General features: G+C 38.7%; 1 protein-coding gene across 4 annotated transcripts in view; it reads left to right on the top strand.

The window, feature by feature from the left end:
- The first annotated feature begins 333 nt into the window (after positions 1 to 333).
- The window catches only part of STAM (signal transducing adaptor molecule), a 64519-nt gene continuing 45513 nt past the window's right edge, over positions 334 to 19339 (top strand). The window contains exons 1-2 of one of the 4 annotated variants that reach the window (XM_019662933.1): positions 334 to 1723; positions 15178 to 15262. In XM_019662933.1, the coding sequence (XP_019518478.1) occupies positions 1684 to 1723; positions 15178 to 15262 (125 nt within the window). In that variant the 5' untranslated portion in view covers positions 334 to 1683. Of the gene's footprint in view, positions 1724 to 15177; positions 15263 to 19339 lie in introns of those variants that run through there. The other 3 variants (XM_019662934.1, XM_019662936.1, XM_019662935.1) reach the window with 3 other exon arrangements.

Below are 19339 nucleotides of genomic sequence, written 5' to 3'. Positions count from 1 at the left end.
CCTAAGGATTTTGAGCGTGTTAATCCATTTGATCCTCACAACCTTATTACTATTCCTGTTTTTTACAGATGAGGAAACTGAGGCACCAAAGGGTAATTTGTCCAATCTCTTAATGTTGGACATTTTAGTGGTTAACAATGTTTTGATATTATAAACAATGTTACCATAAATATCTTTGTTCATGTTCTTAAAGAATGTCTTTAGGATAAATTCCAAGAAGTAGAATTGCTGGGTCCAAAAGCTGTTCATATTTTTAAAAGCTTTTGTTACATACTTTCAAATATTTCCTTTAGGAAGACTATGTTAATTTACATTTTATTCAGCAATGTGAGTGTATGATTCCCAGCATCCCTGATTCTTTCTAATCTTTGTCTGAATGGCAAAAACGCACCTAAATGCTACTATAATTTGCATTTTTCACTTTTGGAACTGGGACTTCATTCTTATTGGATTTTTCTAAGCACTCTTTGTATACCATGATACTAATCCTGTTGTTGACATGTTGTAAATACTTGTGTACATGCTACGTCTGGAAGTGCTCCAATTTGGATATAATTTATACATAATTTCAATTCACGTGCAAGATGCTCTAAGTTTGTTCCAAGTGGGACGCAAAATCTAGCAGATGCTCCTTAAAATTTCTACATCACATAGGGAACATTTTTTTTTAATGTGCTAACTAAACGTATAAATACAATTACTAAAGAAACATGTTAAGTGGTTAGGAATCACTAATCAATTTCTAGGTCCATTTTTTCCCCCCAGTTTTTTGTTTTTTGCTCGGTTTAGGGGGACATTCTTGGGTTGTGAAGCTTGTTTTCCAATCAGCACAACTGCTTAGTAACTGCACACTTAGTCAGTGCTAACCAACGCCCAATTGGGAGTGCTCGTAACAGATTCTGGAGCCGGGCGCTCAGGGACTCGGGAAGGTGCCAGCGATGCCTCAGCCCTGAGCCGCGCGCCCTGACACTCCCCTCTTTTAGGGATTCGAGCCAATCCGTTCAGCTCACATGACTTCATCTAAGCAAGTTTCTTGTGACCGCCGACAGCAAATTAAACTCATGGCCTTTTTACTTAGATGCCCCCCCACTGAAGGCGTTCCCATCCCGCTCCACAGGGACCACAAAGTTACAACAACCCAACCAAAAAGAGGAGGAAAAAGAGGGTCCCGCTGAACCCAAACGCGATCCTCTTTCTTTCTCCTCAGGCTCTGCTGCACATCTGGGGTCGCTAGTCGGCTTCGGCGTGCCTGGAGGACCCCGTCCTCCGGAGACTGCTGGCCAAGGCAAAAGCAGAAAACGCAGGCTTTCCTGCCACTCTCCTGTATGACGAATCAAAAGAGGAGTCGGGCGGAGGGGGACTTTTGCTGGGTCCTGTTTTGGTGGGGCAGGTTCTGGGCAGGTTCTGGGCAGGCAGCGCCGAAGTCGCCTAGATTCCCGACTGGCGGCACGCGGGGGGCCTTCTCGGCTCCTTCGCTGTTGCCGCCGCCGCCGCCGCCGTCGCAGCCGCTGCCGCTGCTGCTGCCGCGGTTGCTGGGGGTCGGTGACACGAGGAGGTGTCGGGGACCCTGTGGAGTCCGTGTCTGTCGCTGTTTTTGCCTGAGGAGTCTTCCTGCCTTCGCCGCATCCTGATTCCCGTGGTGTCGAGGGGGAGTGCCTGCGGACACCTCGGCACGCAGTGGAGATGCCTCTCTTTGCCACCAATCCCTTCGATCAGGATGTTGGTAAGTGCTTTTGCCGCCCTCTGTCCACCCGCCTCCGGACGGCAAGCCCACCCTGCCTGCCCGGTGGGTACGTCCTGGACCCCCGCACCCCCCCCTCTCCTCCGGGGTCAGGGCCGAGCTCTTCCCCCTTTTCTGAGGCTCTTTTTCCTTACGAGTTTGGAGGAGGTCGCGGGGGGCTTGGCGCATCCTCTTTGAAAGAAATGGGACTCAGCCTGCGAAATGGGCCTGGAGCCGGGGCTCTGGGTTTGGGAAGAACCGCAGAAAGGGCTGCCGTAGGAAAGCCCCGGAGGAGCAGCTGGCGCAGCATCTGGTGCTGGGACGGCGCTCCTGCAAGAGCGGAGCTGAGGGCTGAGGAGTGTCGCGGCGGGGGCAGGATTCTAAGCCCTATAATAAAGCGTTTCCGGGGACAGATGCCCAGGACTGATGGGAAGCGTCTGTGACTAGGAGAATGTTTAGGTGAGGTACCTGAAAAGATTTTAAAACCTTTAAAAAAATTTTTTTTTATAACAAATGACAGGCGAGAGCTTCCGTTTAAGGGTAGACTCGCAACAATGTGGGAAGATATGAAAGAGGAATACTTGGCGACAGCTGAAACCGAAGTGAGGACTTAGTTGAGCCACCGGGCTGCCTTATTTAGAGCAGCTTAGCTAGCTCTCTTAAGAAGTGGACGAGGACCTTGAATCTGAATTTGTTTTGAACTTGAAATGCTATTTTTTTTTGGGGGCTTTCTGAATCATTGGTATTGGGTACTGATGATACCAGTTCAGCAGGTTCGCTTTTGTTTATCTTTTTCTGGCTTAAGGGTAAATACTTACAGGAGCTTGAGTTTCTGGGAAAGAGAATTTTGGGGTGATTTGAATTCAGTTAGGAACTCCCGTAGCACACAGGTGTGGAATGAAAAAGCAAGCCAAATCCCTCAAGGAAGAATTTACTTATTCCTCTAGCAAAGACATATAAGGACAGCCTTAAATGGAGTTGTTTTGTATACGCATATTTGAACAGTGAAAGGTGGGTGTCCAATTTTTCTTTTTTTAACTCTTCCTTACAGCATATAACCGAAGCTTGGAGATTTAGGTTAAGGCTAGAAAAGCGTTCCATCCTGTGTCTGGCGCTTCCTAGCCGAGGAAAAGCCTGGGCAAGTTACTTAAGCTCTTTGAGTCCCAGTATCCTCATCTTTAAAGAGTGAAAAACACATTCTTTGTGTGATTAAATGAAATCATATGTGTAGAGGACCTACTACAGTGCCTTTATATGGTAGGCACCTACTAAATGATAGGTTTTTTTTTTTTGTTCGAGTTTAAATGAATGTCCTGAATACAACAGTAGATGGAACTTTAGAGGTCATCAATAATACTTGTAATTAACAGGAAAATTGCATTGAATTTAATAAGCACTTAGCACACACTATTTACAGGACACTGCTTGGTGACATAAGAGAGTTGTGAATAAGAATAAGACATGGTTGCTGCTCTCAAGCAGTTTTACAACTTATATCATTAATTTTTAGGGCAAATGTTTAAAACAATTTCTTAATACCTGCTTCGTCTGTTTTCATGGGCACATATAATCTAGCTTTCAACTACCCAATCACTGACTTTCTGAACGCACATTTCCATTGTATTCAGATAAATCTCTTAATGTCAGAACCTTTCTCAGTACAACACCCAGCTCAAAGCAGGCTCCATCTTGCCTTTTACATCTGCTTCTATTATTTCTTCCACCTTTCTACATGACCTCATGATTAAAGGCCAACTCAGAATCCAACTCATTATACCTGAATCATTTCCTGATTACTCAAGCCTAGGGTTTTTCAGTAGCAACACTATTGGTGGTTTGGACTAGATCAATGGCTTTGTTGTGTGTGGGGCTTCTATCCTGAGCAATGTAAGGTGTTTAGTAGCATCCCTGACATCTACCCACTAGATGCCAGTGATACCTACCCCCCCAACCTCCATCATGATTTGAAAGATTTTCAGACATTGCACAAAGTGGCTCCCAGTTGAGAACCATTGCTTTAGCTCACTATAATCTCCACTCTTTTCAAAACTCCTGACACCTTTTGTCTTTACCAAATTATTTAGCATTAAAGATTGTTATATCCTGTGTTATGCGCCTTAATTGTTTTATTGGCTGCTCTATAGTAGGTGCTTAATAAATATTTGTTGAATTGAGAATTTGTCAATTGAGCCTGCTAGATAGTAAGTTTCTTGAGTGTGGGTACATTGTTTTGCTTCAGAAAAGCTTACTTTTTAAAGTTAGTCAGGTTTTTGGTATTTGGATCAATTCTGACTTCATGATCCATGTATCAAAATAGCATGAATGGTTATCAGAGAAGACCCGTCAGAGACTCCCAGTAAATAATCCTTGGACAGAGTCCAGTAGACGCCCACGTTAAATTTTTACTAGTGTAGCACTAGTAGAATATAGTATGTAGAATACATTTTAACAATATTCCTTCTCACTTTGTTCATCAATGAGTATGTCAGTGATATTAAAGTACGCCCACGAACTGTTACTTGATATAATTATTTATCACTTAACATTAGTATACATTTGTACTTCTTCAAAATTATCTTCAGCTTTATTCATAAACTGAAACAGTGAATCAAATTCATGAACTGATTTATGTAATATAACATTTCACATAACGAAGCAAAATACTGGCAATAGCTTTTCCCTTGAAGAAATGCCTGAACATGTTATTAGAATGTGAGCCCCATTGAGGACAGGGATTTTTGTTTGGTTTGTTCATTACGATATCCCCAGCATGTAGACCAGTGTCTGGCAGTAATAAACATTTAGTAAGTATTGATTGAATAAATGAATCACTTTGCATGTTATATTTCTTGCTAAGTTCAACTCTTGAATTATAAAGATCACTCATTCCATCAAGCTTTTATTTCAAACTCCTAGTGACTTTCACCTTGCCAAATCCAGCCAATTCCTAGTCCATTTCTTTGTTGACCTCTTAGCATTCCGCTTTGATATTCTTTTTTTCACTTGGTTTTCAGTTCACCAAACTTTTTCTGATTTTTCTGCTTAGCTCTTTTTTGGCTTCTCCTGTTTGTGTCTTCCAGATGTTGATCTGAGTCTGGGATTCAGATCTAGAACGTCTTCGAAATTTTTTTTCCCCTTGGAGTCTTAGGAGGCAATTTAGTTTAGTGTTAAGAATTCACACTCTGGAGCTACGCTGCCTGAATTCATTTCGCAGGTTTGCTGCTTACTGCAATGCGACTTTGGTCTAGTTCCTTAGATACTCTTTGTCTGTTTCCTTATCTTTAGTATGGAATATGGAGATAATAATAGCTCTTAGCTTCTTTCCCCAAACCTGCACATTTCTTTATCATTACCTATTGCAGTAGTTGGCACCATTGATATTTCCTGTCACTCATCTCTAATGTCTAAGATTCATCATTGATTCTTCTTCACATTCCACATCCATTCTATCAGCAAGATCTTTAGGCTCTACTTAAAAAATATACCCAGAATCACATCACTTCTCCTTTTCTTACCTTACCTTACCTTTCGTTACATTACGTTACTGTAGAATATGTATGGCAAGTGCCTTCTAATAGGCTTCTTTGCTACCACTCTTGCCCTCTATAATCAATCAGTTCTCATCTACAAAGGTCGGTGATCTTTGAAAAATGTCAGATAATGTTACTTACCTGCTCAGCATCGTTTCAGTAGCTTCCCATCCCCCATACAGAGAAATGCAGATTCCTTTTTGTGGCACATAGTCTGACTCCTTCCTGTGTATCTGATGTGACTATGATCTCTAAACACTCGCTCTCATTCTAAACCTCTTGGGTCTGAACACTCCAGCTCATTCCTGCCTCTGTATCTGTTGGGTTGTTGGAAAAGTCATGATGCATTTTTGCAACGAAAAACAGAAAAAAAAGTTATGATTTTTCCGACAACCTAATATATTGTCCTGTTTTCTTTGCCTGGGATGTTCTTTCAGGGATTTGAAGGCCGTGATGAAGACTGTTTAAATAGTTTCTAAGAGAGGCTTTCCCTAATTCCCTTCTGTAAAAAAAAAAAGAAAAAATCCGTCTTTACCTTCTCACTGTTTCCTTGTTCCTTTTTTCTTTGTAGTAGTCAACTACCTGACATTAATTGATTGATTAATTGACTCTTGTGTGGAATATAAACTCCACAAGGGTGAGAACTTCTCATTTCTATCCCTAGCACCTTAGGGACTGTGCCATAGTAAGCACTCAATCAGTGTTTATCAAATAGTGAGTCATTGTCATTTTTCTAGATCTCTAGACCTGTATTTCTAGTTGGTGTTCTGTTATCACCTAAAAAAATCAATCTATCAAAAAACTGAACTTATGTTTCTCAGTCTGGTCCTTCATTATTTGGCAATTTTATGAAGTTCTAGTTATCTTGACTTGAAACCCAAGAGGCATTTTTGAATCATTCCCCTGCCTCTGCTAAACCATCAAATCTTTGTTTTTATAATAGTACATTTGCATTCCTAGTTGGACCAATTTGGATCCTACAGACTTGGACATGTTTTTCGTCTGTTTTGCTTAGTCCAGTCAGCATCATAAACCACAGCCAGATTAATCTTCATAAATGATAATGTTCTGTTATTCTCCGGCAATATGGTGTGATGGAAAGACCCTGGGCTTTAGGTTTAAATTGCAGCTGCAGCATTTACTCTTACTAAGTGGGTAGAATATGGACTTGGGCAAGTACAGAAGCCCTGTGAGTTCACTTTCCACCTTTGTTAACAGGGATAAAAATATTTACCTCATGGAGTTGCTATGAGGAATACTTAGAAAAACACATGACATTCTAGTTCTGTACTGGAGTTAAATATGCTTAAAATATTTTAAATTCAGCATGTTCACAATCATATTCAAACTTCTCTAGTGGGCTTTTCCTCCGTTCTCATGACTAGTTCCTCAGTTTACTTAGTCATGTGTCAAGAACCTAGGGGTTGTGCTTGACTTCTGTACTTGTAATTCTCTACATTCTTAATGGCAAACATATACTGTCTACTGCATGCCAGGCTCACTGAATATGCCCTTGTGAATTCCGGCGTTGCTGTACTCTCTCTGTTTTATATTCCTAATAGCCCTTGACTCAGTTCACTTGTCCCTCAATTCATGCCTCCTATCCTTTCCGTTCTCATTGCCACAGCTGGGGCAGTTAAGATCACTGCTCTCTTAGATTAGTGCAGCAGCCTTTAACTGTTCTCTGTGCTTCCAGTCTGACCCCAGTCATTCTCCAGATGGCTAATAATGATATTTCTAAAATGTAAACGTAATCATGCGGCTCCTCTTATTATAATATTTATTGAATCTATAGCTTACACAGAAATTTGAACTTCTAGCATTTGGCTCCTTTTTCCCTTATCAGACTCACCTTCCACTACTTTCCTTCAAGGCTTATTTCGCTCCTTATTGGTTTTACATTGCTGCTTTTTCAGGTGTGGGTCCTCTGGCCTGACATACCCTGCTCTATATTCGTCATCATTAGGGTTGTTTTAAGGAGCTGTTGCATGCAAAGCACTTAGCACAGCACCTGGCATATAATATGCAATGGATGCACTTTAGCTCCTCTTATAAATTAGAAATAGTTGGGGTGCCTTTGGAGACTATTTAGATTCTAAGGGGTGGAATTAGTTACTGTTAAAACATAGGAGAGAAATGTGAAAATTCAGGAGACAGGTATGTTAAAGGTCAGATATCCACGGAGTGAAGAAATTGTTGTATCCACTGTTTCTTATGTTCCTATTTTACCTCTCCTGTAAGCTATTCTTTCTGATGCTTTTAGGTTTTCATTTCTATTTTGTGCTCTTCTTTGAGATGCTTCCATGCTGTTCCTTTGATGCCTACTTCTCTTTCTGGTTAGTACAGGCTCAGATCGCTTTTCTTTATAGATACAATTTCCAGTGGTCAGGAGGGACAGGGAATTAGATGAAACATTTTGAAAAGTAGCTTCCCATAATCTCAAAAAGCAGGTAATTTCTTTAAGCTTCACTTTCTCCATTGGCCATTTTTGATGAACATTTCCAAGCTGATTGAATGACAGTCTTTTTCCTGTAGTCTGACCGTGGTGGGCACTCATCCTGTCAGCATTTCTCACCTCCCCAAATCTTTGACAGCCATAAATTTTGAAAAAGAAGCTGCTTATTAGAAAAAAGTTCTCCAATCCATTGAGACTATTGAAAGTCAAATGAGGCTGTGTGTATTATTTTCTGGGTATTGCTAGGCAGATTTCTCAGGCTCTTTCTGTGTGTTAGTGTAAGAATAATCAGAGGGTAAAATGAGATCATGAAGAAGCTTTGAATTCTTCAGAAGCAAGTCTGTGTTGTTTTTGTTTTCACTTTTCCCTTTCCCACAAACCCGGTTTTTGTCTTAGAAAATAATTTTGACTTTGTTTTCCAGTCACAAAACCATGTTGAACTGCTACTAGTAGTTAATATTCTTCTGATTTAAAAAAATATTTGTTGTTTTATATCTGAGCAGAATTGTGCTACTGCTGTTGTTGATCTGAAAGCAGCATCAATAACTGATGGGAACAGTTTCAAAGTTCTGATCTGTATGTGTAAGTTTGAGCAAGATACTGACCTTGTTTATGCGTAGGAAAGTAACAGGCAGTTCATGAGTGTTCAGCATATCTGCTAATGACTATACCAGACACTCCTGGGTATGACTTAATTTAGTAACTGTAAGATTGTACTTAGTTATGATAATAGGCAGTTTATATTTGATCAGACATAAGCCAGTCATTTCTAGTTAACTGTTAACTCTTTAATGTCAAATTTTAATAAGCATAGCTGTTATGTTTTCAAATAAGGTGATAGGTTTTAAGATATAAGTGTGTTCTTTTTTTATAAAAAAGCACTATGCTTTTAAAAATCCTGCTTGGCTACCAGTCAGTAGGATGATGAATTAATTATTTAAATGTACCAAATCAAAGTAATAGCTTGCTTTCCTTTTCAAAGAAGAAGTAAATGTTAGACTGAAGGATATTGTTCAGAATGACTCAACTCAATCTTTTAGGGCTTCAGAGGAGTTGCGGGGCAGGGGGGGCGTCCATGGTTTAGGGCTATGGGACTCCTCAATTAGAACAATTCCACGTGGACTTGCTTTACATACTTTATTTTTTTAAGATAAGATTTTTTCCATAGAAAGAGAGAGTTGAATAATAAAGGATTTGACTGGCCTTTAGCCCTGTTTCTTGGGAGGGAGCCTCTAAATCCTTGGAATTTCCTGAGTGACAGGAGCAACTTTTTTATTCATGGTGGGCTCCTGGGACTGTGGGTTCATTATAGACTTAGCGCTTGAGGTTTTTATTGGGACCTGTTATATATGCACACACTGCCTGGCACATACCCAGACTCCAGACTCTCAGAAGGAAAGCAGGTAATCCTGAATCACACTATTTGTACTACCACTTAAGGCATAGTGAGCCACTCTTCTCAGCTCTGTGAATGGTGGGAACCCTCCTGAAATCTGAATTCCCAAACACCCAACTGTGAGCAGGCCGCTTAAAGGATACTAGTCAGGCCTGTATGTTAACTCTTTTCTGCACAGCATTCATGTAGTTGCTTAATTCCTTTATTAATTTTTTTAAAAATGCACTTTATATTTTAGAGCAGTTCTAGATTCCCAGGAAAATTGAGCAGAGGGTACAGAGATTTCCCGTATACCTCCTGCCTCCACACATGCACACAGCCTCCTCCCACTGTCAACATTCTGCGCCAGGTGGTACATTTGTTACAATCCATGTACCTACCTACAACCATCGTCATCACCCAAAGTGCTGAGCATTATACTAATGCTCACTCTTGGTGCTGTACATTCTAAGGGTTTTGAGAAATGCATGATGATAAGTATCCAACAGTATAATATACAGAGTAGTTTCACTGTCCTGTTGATCTTCTGAGTTCTGCCTCTTCATGGCATCCTCCTCCAAACCCATGGCAACCACTGATTCTTTTACGGGCTTCATAGTTTTGCCTTTTCTAGGATGTCATATAGTTAGAAATATGCAGTAATGTAACTATTTCAGATTGGCTTCTTTCATTTAATAGTATGCATTTAAAGTTTGCCCATGTCTTTTCATGGCTTGATAGCTCATTTCTTTTTTAGCACTGAAAAGTATTTCATTGCCCTGATGTTACCACAGTTTATCCATTTATCTACTGAAGGACATCTTGGTTTCTCCCAAGATTTGGCAATTATGAATAAAGCTGCTGTAAACATCCATGTGCAAGCTTTTGTATGGACATATTTTCAGCTCCTTTCAGTAAATACCAAGAAGCACGGTTGCTGAATTGTATGGTAAGAGTTCGTATATTTAGTTTTGTAAGAAATCATCAAACTGTCTTCCAAAATGTCTGTGCCATTTTGAGTTCCTACCAGCAATGGCTGAGAGTTCTTGTTCCTCCTCATCCTCACCAGCATGTGCTGATGTCAGTGTTTTTGATTTTGGCCATTTTAATAGATGTGTAATGATATCTTATTGTTGTTTTAATTTGTAATTCCCTGATGATGTATGATGTGGAGCTTCTTTTCAGATATTTATTTGTTATCTGTAGATCTTCTTTGGTGAGGTGCCTGTTCAGGTCTTTGCCCACTTCTTAGATTGTTTTCTTATTGAGTTTCAAGAGTTCTCTGTGTTTCTTGGATAATAGTCCTTTATTAGATGTGTGTTTTGTAAATGTCTGTGACTTACTATCTCATTTTCTTTACAGAGTCTTTCAGACATGCAAGTTGTTTGGTTTTGTTGTTTTTTTTTCTGAAGTTTTATAGAAATTGATTTAAGTCAATCAGCCTGGAAGCAAGATCTCAACAGACTGAGAAAAATGTTTCCCAGAAGTTTTTAGTTTTAATGAAGTCCAGATTATCAATTATTTCTTTCACTAATCATGTCTTCGGTGTTATATTTAAAACAGCATTGCCATACCCAGCTTCTCTAGATTTTATCCTGTGTTATCTTCTAGGAGTTTTATAGATTGTGTTTTACATTTAGATCTAGGATCCATGTTGAGTTAGTTTTGTGAAGGCTGTAAGAACTGTGTCCAGATTCATTTTTTGCATGTGAATGTCCAGTTTCTCCAGTATCATTTGTTGAACAGAGTGTCTTTGTTCCATTCATTGTCTTGCCTTTGCTCCTTTGTCAAAGATCAGTCACTATATTGATGTGGGTCTATTTCTGGGCTCTCTGTTCCATGGAACTATTTGTCTAGAGATCTTTCAGCAATATCATACTCTTGATTACTGGAGCTTTATAGTAAGTCTTGAAGTTGAGAAGTGTTATTCTCCTCTTTTAATAATTTGTTTGCTATTTTGTTTGTTTGTTTGTTTTTTGACAGCCTATAAACTTTAGAGTCAGTTTGTTGATAACCACAAAGTAGCTTGCTGAGATTTTTACAAGTAGGGAAGAACTGACATCTTGACAGTATTGAGTCTTCTGTTTGTGAACATGGAATAGCTCTCTATTTATTTGGTTCTTTAATTATTTTTATTAGGGCTTTGTAGTTTTCCTTTTATAGATCATATATATATATATATATTTTTTTTTTGTTAGATGTATTCAATACACTAAAGTATTTCATTTTTTGAATGCTGATGTAATGCTAAATGGTATTGTGTTTTTAATTTTAAATTCCACTTCTTCGTTGCTGGTAAATAGGAAAGCAATTGACTTTTTTTAATTGAATATATCTGACATATGTAACATTGTGTAAATTTAAGGTGTAAAACGTGTTAATTTGATACATTTATATATTGTAATATGATTGACATGGTAGCAATATTTAGTACCTCTATATTATTACATAGTTTTTTTTTAGTGGTTGGAATAATTAAGTTCTAGTCTCTTAGCAAGTTTGATAATTATACTACAATATTGTTGTCTATATTCATTTTACTGTAAATTAGATCTCTATTGCTTATTTACTATTATTGCAAGTTTGTACCCTTAAACAACATCTATCTTATCCCTCCAGTAATTGACTTTTGTATATTAACCTTGTATCCTGCAATCTTGGTATATTATAATCGCTTATTAGTTTCAGGAGGTGTGTTTTTTTGTTTGTTTGACAATTCTTTTTGATTTCCTACGTTGATGATTGATTATGTTATCTGTGAGTAAAGACAATTTTATTTCTTCCTTCTTTATCTATGTACCTTTACATCCTTTCTTGTCTTTTTGCTTTAGCTAGGACTTCCCTCCCATATGATGGTGGAAAGGTGTGGTGAGAGGGGAGGGACATCCTTGCCTTGTTCCTGATCTTAGTGGTAAAGCTCCTAGTTTCTCTCCATTAAATATGTTAGCTGTAGTAGATTCTTTGTTGATGTTCTTTATCATGTTGAGGAAGTTCCCTTTTATTCCTGGTTTGCTGAGTTTTTATTCTCCTTGCTGTCATTCATTTCACTTATATACAGGCACACGTGCATACATCTCTTCCTTTTCCTCTCTCTGAAGAACTTTTAACATTTCTTGCAAGGCTAGTCTATTGGCAACAAATTTCCTGTTTTTCTTTATTTGAGAAAGCCTTTACTTCTCCTTTTCTTTTGAAGAATAGTTTCACAAGGCACATAACCCTAAGTTGGTGGTTATTTTCTCTCAACACTAGCTATTTCGTTCTATTCTCTCCTTGTATGCATGGTTTCTGAGACATCAGATGTAATTCTTATGTTTACTCCTATATAGTAAGGTGTTTTTTCTGCTGTCTTCTTTTTTAATTTGTTTTTCATTATCTTTAATTTTCTGCGGTTTGAATATGATATACCTGGGTGTTGTTTATTTGACGTTTATTCTGGCTGGTGTTCTCAGAGCTTCCAGGACCTGTGGTTTGGTGTCTGATATTAATTTGGGAAAATTCCAAAGCCATTATTATTTCAAATATTTCTCCTGTTTCTTTCTCTTTTTATTATTCTCTGGTATTCCATTTATGTATGTGTTGCTCCGTTTGTAATTTCCTACAGTTCTTGGATAATCTGTTCCAATTTTTTTTCAGTCATTTTTTTCTTTGCTTTTCAGTTTTGGAAGTTTCTGTTGGTATATCCTGAAGCTCAGATTCTTTTCTCAGTCATGCCCACTCTACTGTAGAGCCCATCAAATGGCAGTCTTCATTTTATACTAGTTTTGATCTTTAGTATTTCTTTTTGATTCTTTTATAGGATTTTTATCTCTGTTTACATTGCCCATTTGCTCTTGCATGTTGTCTCATTTTTCTCTTAGAACACTTAGCTTATTAATCATAGTTTAAAAAATTCCTGGTCTGATAATTTGAACATCCCTGCCATGTCTGAGTCTGGTCCTGAGGCTTGCTGTGTCTCTTCAGACTGTGTTTTGTCTTATAGTATGACTTGCTGAAAGCTAGACACGGTGTATTAGACAAGGAACACCAGCCTATAGTAGTCTGATGGTGTCAGTGGGGGAGAAGCATTCTAGTCCTGTGATTAGGTCTCAGTCTTGTAGTGAGTCCCTGCCACTGGCATGTGAATTTCTCACATGGGTACCAGTCCCCTTTGCCCCCCTCAGGTGGAACAGGATGGCTAGGGTGGGCTGGAATTGGTTATTTCCCTTACCTGGGTGGGCTAATCTCTGGTGGGTGCTGGTAAATAGTTTCTCTTGAGCGTAGGCCTTATTAAGAAGAGAATGCTCTGGTGTCTTTCAAAATGCTTATCGTCCCCTCCCCCTGCTGGAAAAACGAGGAAACTTTTGTCCTATAAAACTCACAAAAGTGGGGGCTCCCCTGGGACTGGGTCCCCTCTGGAGTTTTAGCACAAACTTGTCCACACTTTGTCTTCAGCAACTTGTCAGTTACAGTTTAAATTTTCATCCCCTGCTACTGGTTTCTGGCCACGTTTCTGCTTGTGGGTTTTTGCTCTGTTAAGTTGTGATTCTGGGTATCCACCTGTCTGTGTTTTTAATTTTGGGGGCAGTGGTCGGCCCTGTGACCTCACTTCTAAGGCATCTAAGAAGAATTGTTAATATTTCACTTTATCAGTGTTTCACTTCTTAGGGTGGAGTGGTAACTTCTAAACTTCTTACACACTGGGCTGGAAAACCAAAAGTAATTCTTTATTTTTGATGCCTGTGTCTCAACTATGTCTGGTGTCTACTTGTCTAGACAAACTTTGCTTTACCTCCAGAAAACAAATCTTCACTCATTTGTTCAGGTGGGAGAGAGGGGGTTGCTAGAGCTCTCAAATGAGGAAGGGAGAGCAGGGACCAACCTGCATTTCAAACCTATTGCGCCTAACTTGAAGTCCTCTTTATCCTTCACTCTCAACTGCGGACTTCTTTCTCTTCCAGTACTTGAGTTTTTTGAGAATACAGTGGTGTACAACAGCCTGGTTCTTACGTTTTTTTCTTTTGCCAATATTTGGCGATTCACCTTTCTTGGGTCTTCTGAGTAGATTACTATATATCTATATTGCTGTATAGCTTTTGAGGTATTGCTGGTGCTGTTGCTTCTCATGTTTTCCCTCTATTGCTAGCTTTAATTTGTCAAGTTATTATTTAAGGGAATATTCAGTTAAAGCTTGGTTTTCTTGCATTCGATTTCTTCTACTCAGAAACCCAAATGCACACAACTAAATAGTTAATTTAATTACCTGAAACATTTTATAGAGATCTGTGCCTAGTCATGTTACTTCACTGGCAAATAAAGCTAAGAATTATTTGATGATGAAAATATTTCCTATTTTTGTCTTTCTGTGTTCAGAAAGGGGATAGACCAGTGTATAATTTTTTTTTTAAAGATTTTTATTGGGGAATTGGGGGGATGGGAACAGTGCTGGGGAATTGGGGGAAGGGGAACAGACAAGTTGCTGTTGTTTTGTTCTTCAGTCTAGTTGTGGAGGACGTTGCTTCACTGGCCCAAGTTGGCACCATCATTGCACTCTTCCTGGGCGAGGCCAGATCAGTCGCCCGCTTCTGGACGGCCGCTCACTGCAGCTGCTGACTGCTCATGCTGGCCTCTCACACTGGCTGCCGGCTATACATGGTAACCCATGGCAACCCACTGCCACAGGGACTGCAGCCTATGCCGTTGCCGGCGACTCACGGCAGCCCAGCTCCAGGTTGAGCTGTTGTTCAGCATCTTAGCTGCAGAGGGCAGTGTCACTGGCCCTCATATGTGGGATCCGAACCGGGGCCCTCTGGCGTCCCAAGCCAGTTCTTAATCATTGCGCCACTCGGCCGGCCCATAATTTTTTTAATAATGAAAAATCAATGGCTTATTTTTTACAAAACGTACAACTGAACTGTGAATGCGGAAAATAGTGATAGGTAATAAAGGTATCCCTCTCCCCTTTTAAAGATGGATTTGAATATCCCATTTACCAGGCTGCTGGCAATATTCTGACTTGTTGATATTTGATTATACTACAGTATGATAATTTGAACCTGATTAGTTACCTCTTAAAGATTTTTAAAACAATGTTTCTGCAATTTCTTTTTATAATATACAGAGAAAGCAACCAGTGAGATGAATACTGCTGAGGATTGGGGCCTCATTTTGGATATTTGTGATAAAGTCGGTCAGTCTCGTACTGGGTAAGTGTTGCAAAATTTCAAACGATTTTTATTCATTTTTCCTTTTTATTAATATAAATAAAACAAGGGTAAGAAGATGAGCATAGTACAGTTGCAATTTATTTTAAAAGAGAATGTCTTTCCTAGAAAGAATCGAAGAGTCATTACATTTAGGTTACTGCTTATAACCAGTTAGGGTAACATAACTGGTAAAAATGTTGCGACTTTAATTAATCACACTTTTCCTCCTGAAATCGAGCTTTTTTGCACTGATGTTTAAAGTTATCGATGATCTCTCAGTTACGAAGTTTGAAGGTTATTTCTGAGCTCTTTTCTTCTTTGTCACATCTGCAACGTCTTACTCAACTGATCAGTGACTATTGAAAGAGAGACAGTTTAAGGAAGGAGAATCTTAAACTTTTTGGCATATGGCCTTTTGGGTACCACAGAGCTTTCTAAACAGTGCAGTGAGTGGATTAACTGGTATATAGATTAATAGTTTCCTTAATTCCTGGGCGAATAACATCCAGCTATTAGCAGCCTCATTTACCCCTTCGTGCCACACAAATACTGTCTTATTTATGTACTTCCAGGTGAAAAATGTTAGGCAGCGCTGCTTCATGACACTTGATCCTTCCAGTGGTGATCGTAACCCTCTGACGTGCCTCATTTGGCTCTTCTTTCCTCTCTTCTCAATATAGATAGTTCCTTAAACTTTTTTTGATCCTTTTTTTTCCCCTCTAATACTTTTTTCTTTTCTAATACTTTTTCTTTTGGAATTTCACAACTTCCAGGTGTCTTTCTGTGGGTGGCATGAGTATTTTCAGCTCTGATTTTTCTTACCCAAGCACTAGCGCTGTGGACACAGCATTATTTCTGGATGTCATACTGTATAAGCCTTAACCTCACCATCTGTCAACCTGAACTCGTGTCTGTTTTGATTTACACCTCCTTTGTCCCCTCCTTTGTCCCCTGTTGCTGTTAATGAAGAGATTCTTCTTTCATTTGCGCTTAAAACCTCAGCGTCACCTCCACATTTATTTTGTGACCAAATTCTGTCCGTCTGCCTTCATGATCTCTCAGAATGTTGCTCTTATAAAGTCTCCTTAGTTAAGTTCTCGAACGTGGCAATACTAGGCTGGGGCAGTTTGTCTTCAGGGCCTTTCTACCCCTTCACTTCAGGCCGTAATGTGCTCCCCCTGTCAGGTTCCCAAAACTGGGCCTTCCCAATACGGCCTCATCCATACCCTTTGTTGCCTACACTTTTTAGTACACTAAGTCTTGTTCTTTCTGACCTTATTCCTCGGCTTTATCAAAGTTTGAATAGCTATCAGGTGCTACATATCTATTCCTTTTTCTGTTTTTCTGTCGGCCCACCCCCCCTTTACTTGAGACATTCCTTACCATGCCTAGACAGGTGAATTAACCTTCTGGCATTCTTTCCATTTCCACCTCTTTATCTTCAGGTGCCTTGTAAAAACTGTGACCATGTTACTCTCCTGCCTTCTTTGCTGAGTTGTCTAACCTTCTTAGGCCTCTGAATCATTTATTTTCCGTTAGCTTCTCTCATATATACCATTCTTTTCAACTCAAGCATTTGAATTGTCAGTGCTTTTCAACCTTAGTTTAGTGCTTTTGGTCATTCTATCCTTCAGTATGTTTTCTTCTACCATTTCCCATCTCTGTATCTAATACCCTTCCAGACCCAGTATAGGTATTATTTCGTCTACAAAGCTGTGCCTTACCCTCTTTACTGAAAATCATGTTACGGTCCTCTGACCCCTTAAAGCACTATATCAAAGCTATTCTTATTTGTTTCGCCTTGTATAATAGTAGGTAATTTATATCTGTCTTGTAGACTCAGGTTTGTAGAATGAAAGGTCCCTGAATTTTTGTTGTACAGAGGAAAGAAGCAAATAGCCTAGTGGTTGAGACATGATCTCTGGAATGAGGCTGCCTGGGTTCAAATCCCACCTATTACCGCTTAGCTGCTTACATGGGGTAAGTAACTTACCTCTGGTTTACTCCATAAGAACAAAAATGGTGTCTTCTTCGTAGGGGGTTTGTTGTGAGTATGAGATCAGTATATGTATGCACACACACACACACACACACACACACACACACACACACACACACACACAGTGTTTGTATTAGTCCCTGGCACTTGGTTAAATGGGTGCACCTCTGTCTCTTTTTGACTGAAGTCCTATCTTGTGACAGTTTTTTGAGGACTGGTCATCATGCTAGTTCCATCCCTGCATATTTTGGAGATAACACTTTTATCTAGCATTCCAGTTGCAAAGTCCCTGTTTTCTTTTTTTCACTCTGTTGGTTTTCTTTTTATCTTTGCCTTGGTGTTCTTCATTTTGTAGATATTTTTTATGATAGTTTGGTTAGTTGCTTGACATGAAAAGACAACCGACTGTCCTTTCATTAGTAGAAATATTCCACATTTTTCTACTTAAAAAATAAACTTGTAATCCCTCTGAAATTCTATTGGGTTGTCAGAAAAGTCATGACGTAGTTTTTCTGTTTTTCATTGCAAAAATGCATCATGACTTTTCCGACAACCCAGTATATGATGTATAATAAAGATGATGAGATCAACTTGTTTTTCTTCATGTTAACATTATTATACTAGAAGCAGTTGTTTGTTATTCTTTTTCCTGTGATGAGAACTTTTTTTTTCTTGTGATGAGAACTTTCAAGATCTACTCTCTGAGCAACTTTCACTATACATAAAGTATTGTATCTATACTCACCATGCTGTACATTACACCCTCAACTTATCTGTCTCACCTTTTGACCACAAACTCCCCTCCCCCCCTTTTCCGACAACCACCAGTCTATTCTCTTTCTGTGAGTTTGGTTTTATTACATCCACTTATCAGTGAGTTCATACAGTATTTGTCTTTGTTGACTTAGTTCACTTGGCATTAATGCCTTCAAGGCCCACCCATGTTGTCCTCATATAGTTGAGATGTACTAATATGTAGCTTAAAAACACTATTTTCCATTTGTTTTGTTTTTAAATCCAGTATCAAGCGTTAGATACATGCTTATTTTTTATTTTTTTATTTATATTTTCAAATTTATTTTTAGACAACATACTCTCTGTCAGTATATTCCTTAATATTTCAGTTATTCTTTGGGGATTTTAATTGACATGCTAAACCTATGAATTTACTAAGCAAAGTTGAAAATATTTCCTAATTTAAGTTCTATTTGTCCTTTTAATCAATATTTTTTCCCTTATTCTTTCCTTCTCTATTTTTTTCCTTTCATTTATTTTCTCTTCCCATGACAGTTATTGCTTTCTAATTTCTTTAAATCCTCATTAAGTTAATTTCTAAGCGTTATTTGTGTAAATGCAATGTTTCTTTATAGCTCTTGTTAATAAAGAATTGTTTGAAAAGGATAAAATAATAATTGAGATACTATTCTAATATTATTGAGGTTTTTAAAAATGTCAAACCCTCAATATTTGCTCTTGTGTGTGATTTCTCTTCAGAAAATGTTTTGCATACACATCAGGACCACAGTATGACTGTCATGGGCCCTTGGCACCTTTGCCTTCCTGGGTCCCTTCATAAGAAAATAATAAAAATATTTTATGATTGCATTGTTATAAAGATAAGTGTATTATTAGACATTAAAACATTTTCTTTGATGTAAAAGTCCATTTTCTTCAAAAAATTACATTTTTGTTGGCCCTTAAAATTGTGAGCCCTTGTCGTGGTAACTGCATGCAGATATTACAGAATTGGTTTATATTTTCAGGTCAGCTTAGGAATTGAAAATCATTAAGGTTCTTTTTAGGAGAGCAATAAAATGTGAGATACATATGGAGGAGCTCCTAATATGTCATTTGTTTGTGGGTTTATTTATTGTTATTGTGGTAAAATATACATAGCATAAAATTTTCCACCTTAAGCATTATTTTTTTTTTTATTATTGGGGAATTGGGGGATAGGAACAGTGCTGGGGAATTGAGGAAGAGGAACAGACAAGTTGCTGTTGTTTTGTTCTTCAGTCTAGTTGTGGAGGACGTTGCTTCACTGGCCCAAGTTGGCACCATCATTGCGCTCTTCCCAG

The sequence above is a fragment of the Hipposideros armiger genome, unplaced genomic scaffold, assembly GCF_001890085.2.
Source record: "Hipposideros armiger isolate ML-2016 unplaced genomic scaffold, ASM189008v1 scaffold_383, whole genome shotgun sequence".
Taxonomy (NCBI): domain Eukaryota; kingdom Metazoa; phylum Chordata; class Mammalia; order Chiroptera; family Hipposideridae; genus Hipposideros; species Hipposideros armiger.
The sequence above is the reverse complement of the archived record's forward strand: the minus strand, read 5'-3'. Positions and strand labels throughout refer to the sequence as shown.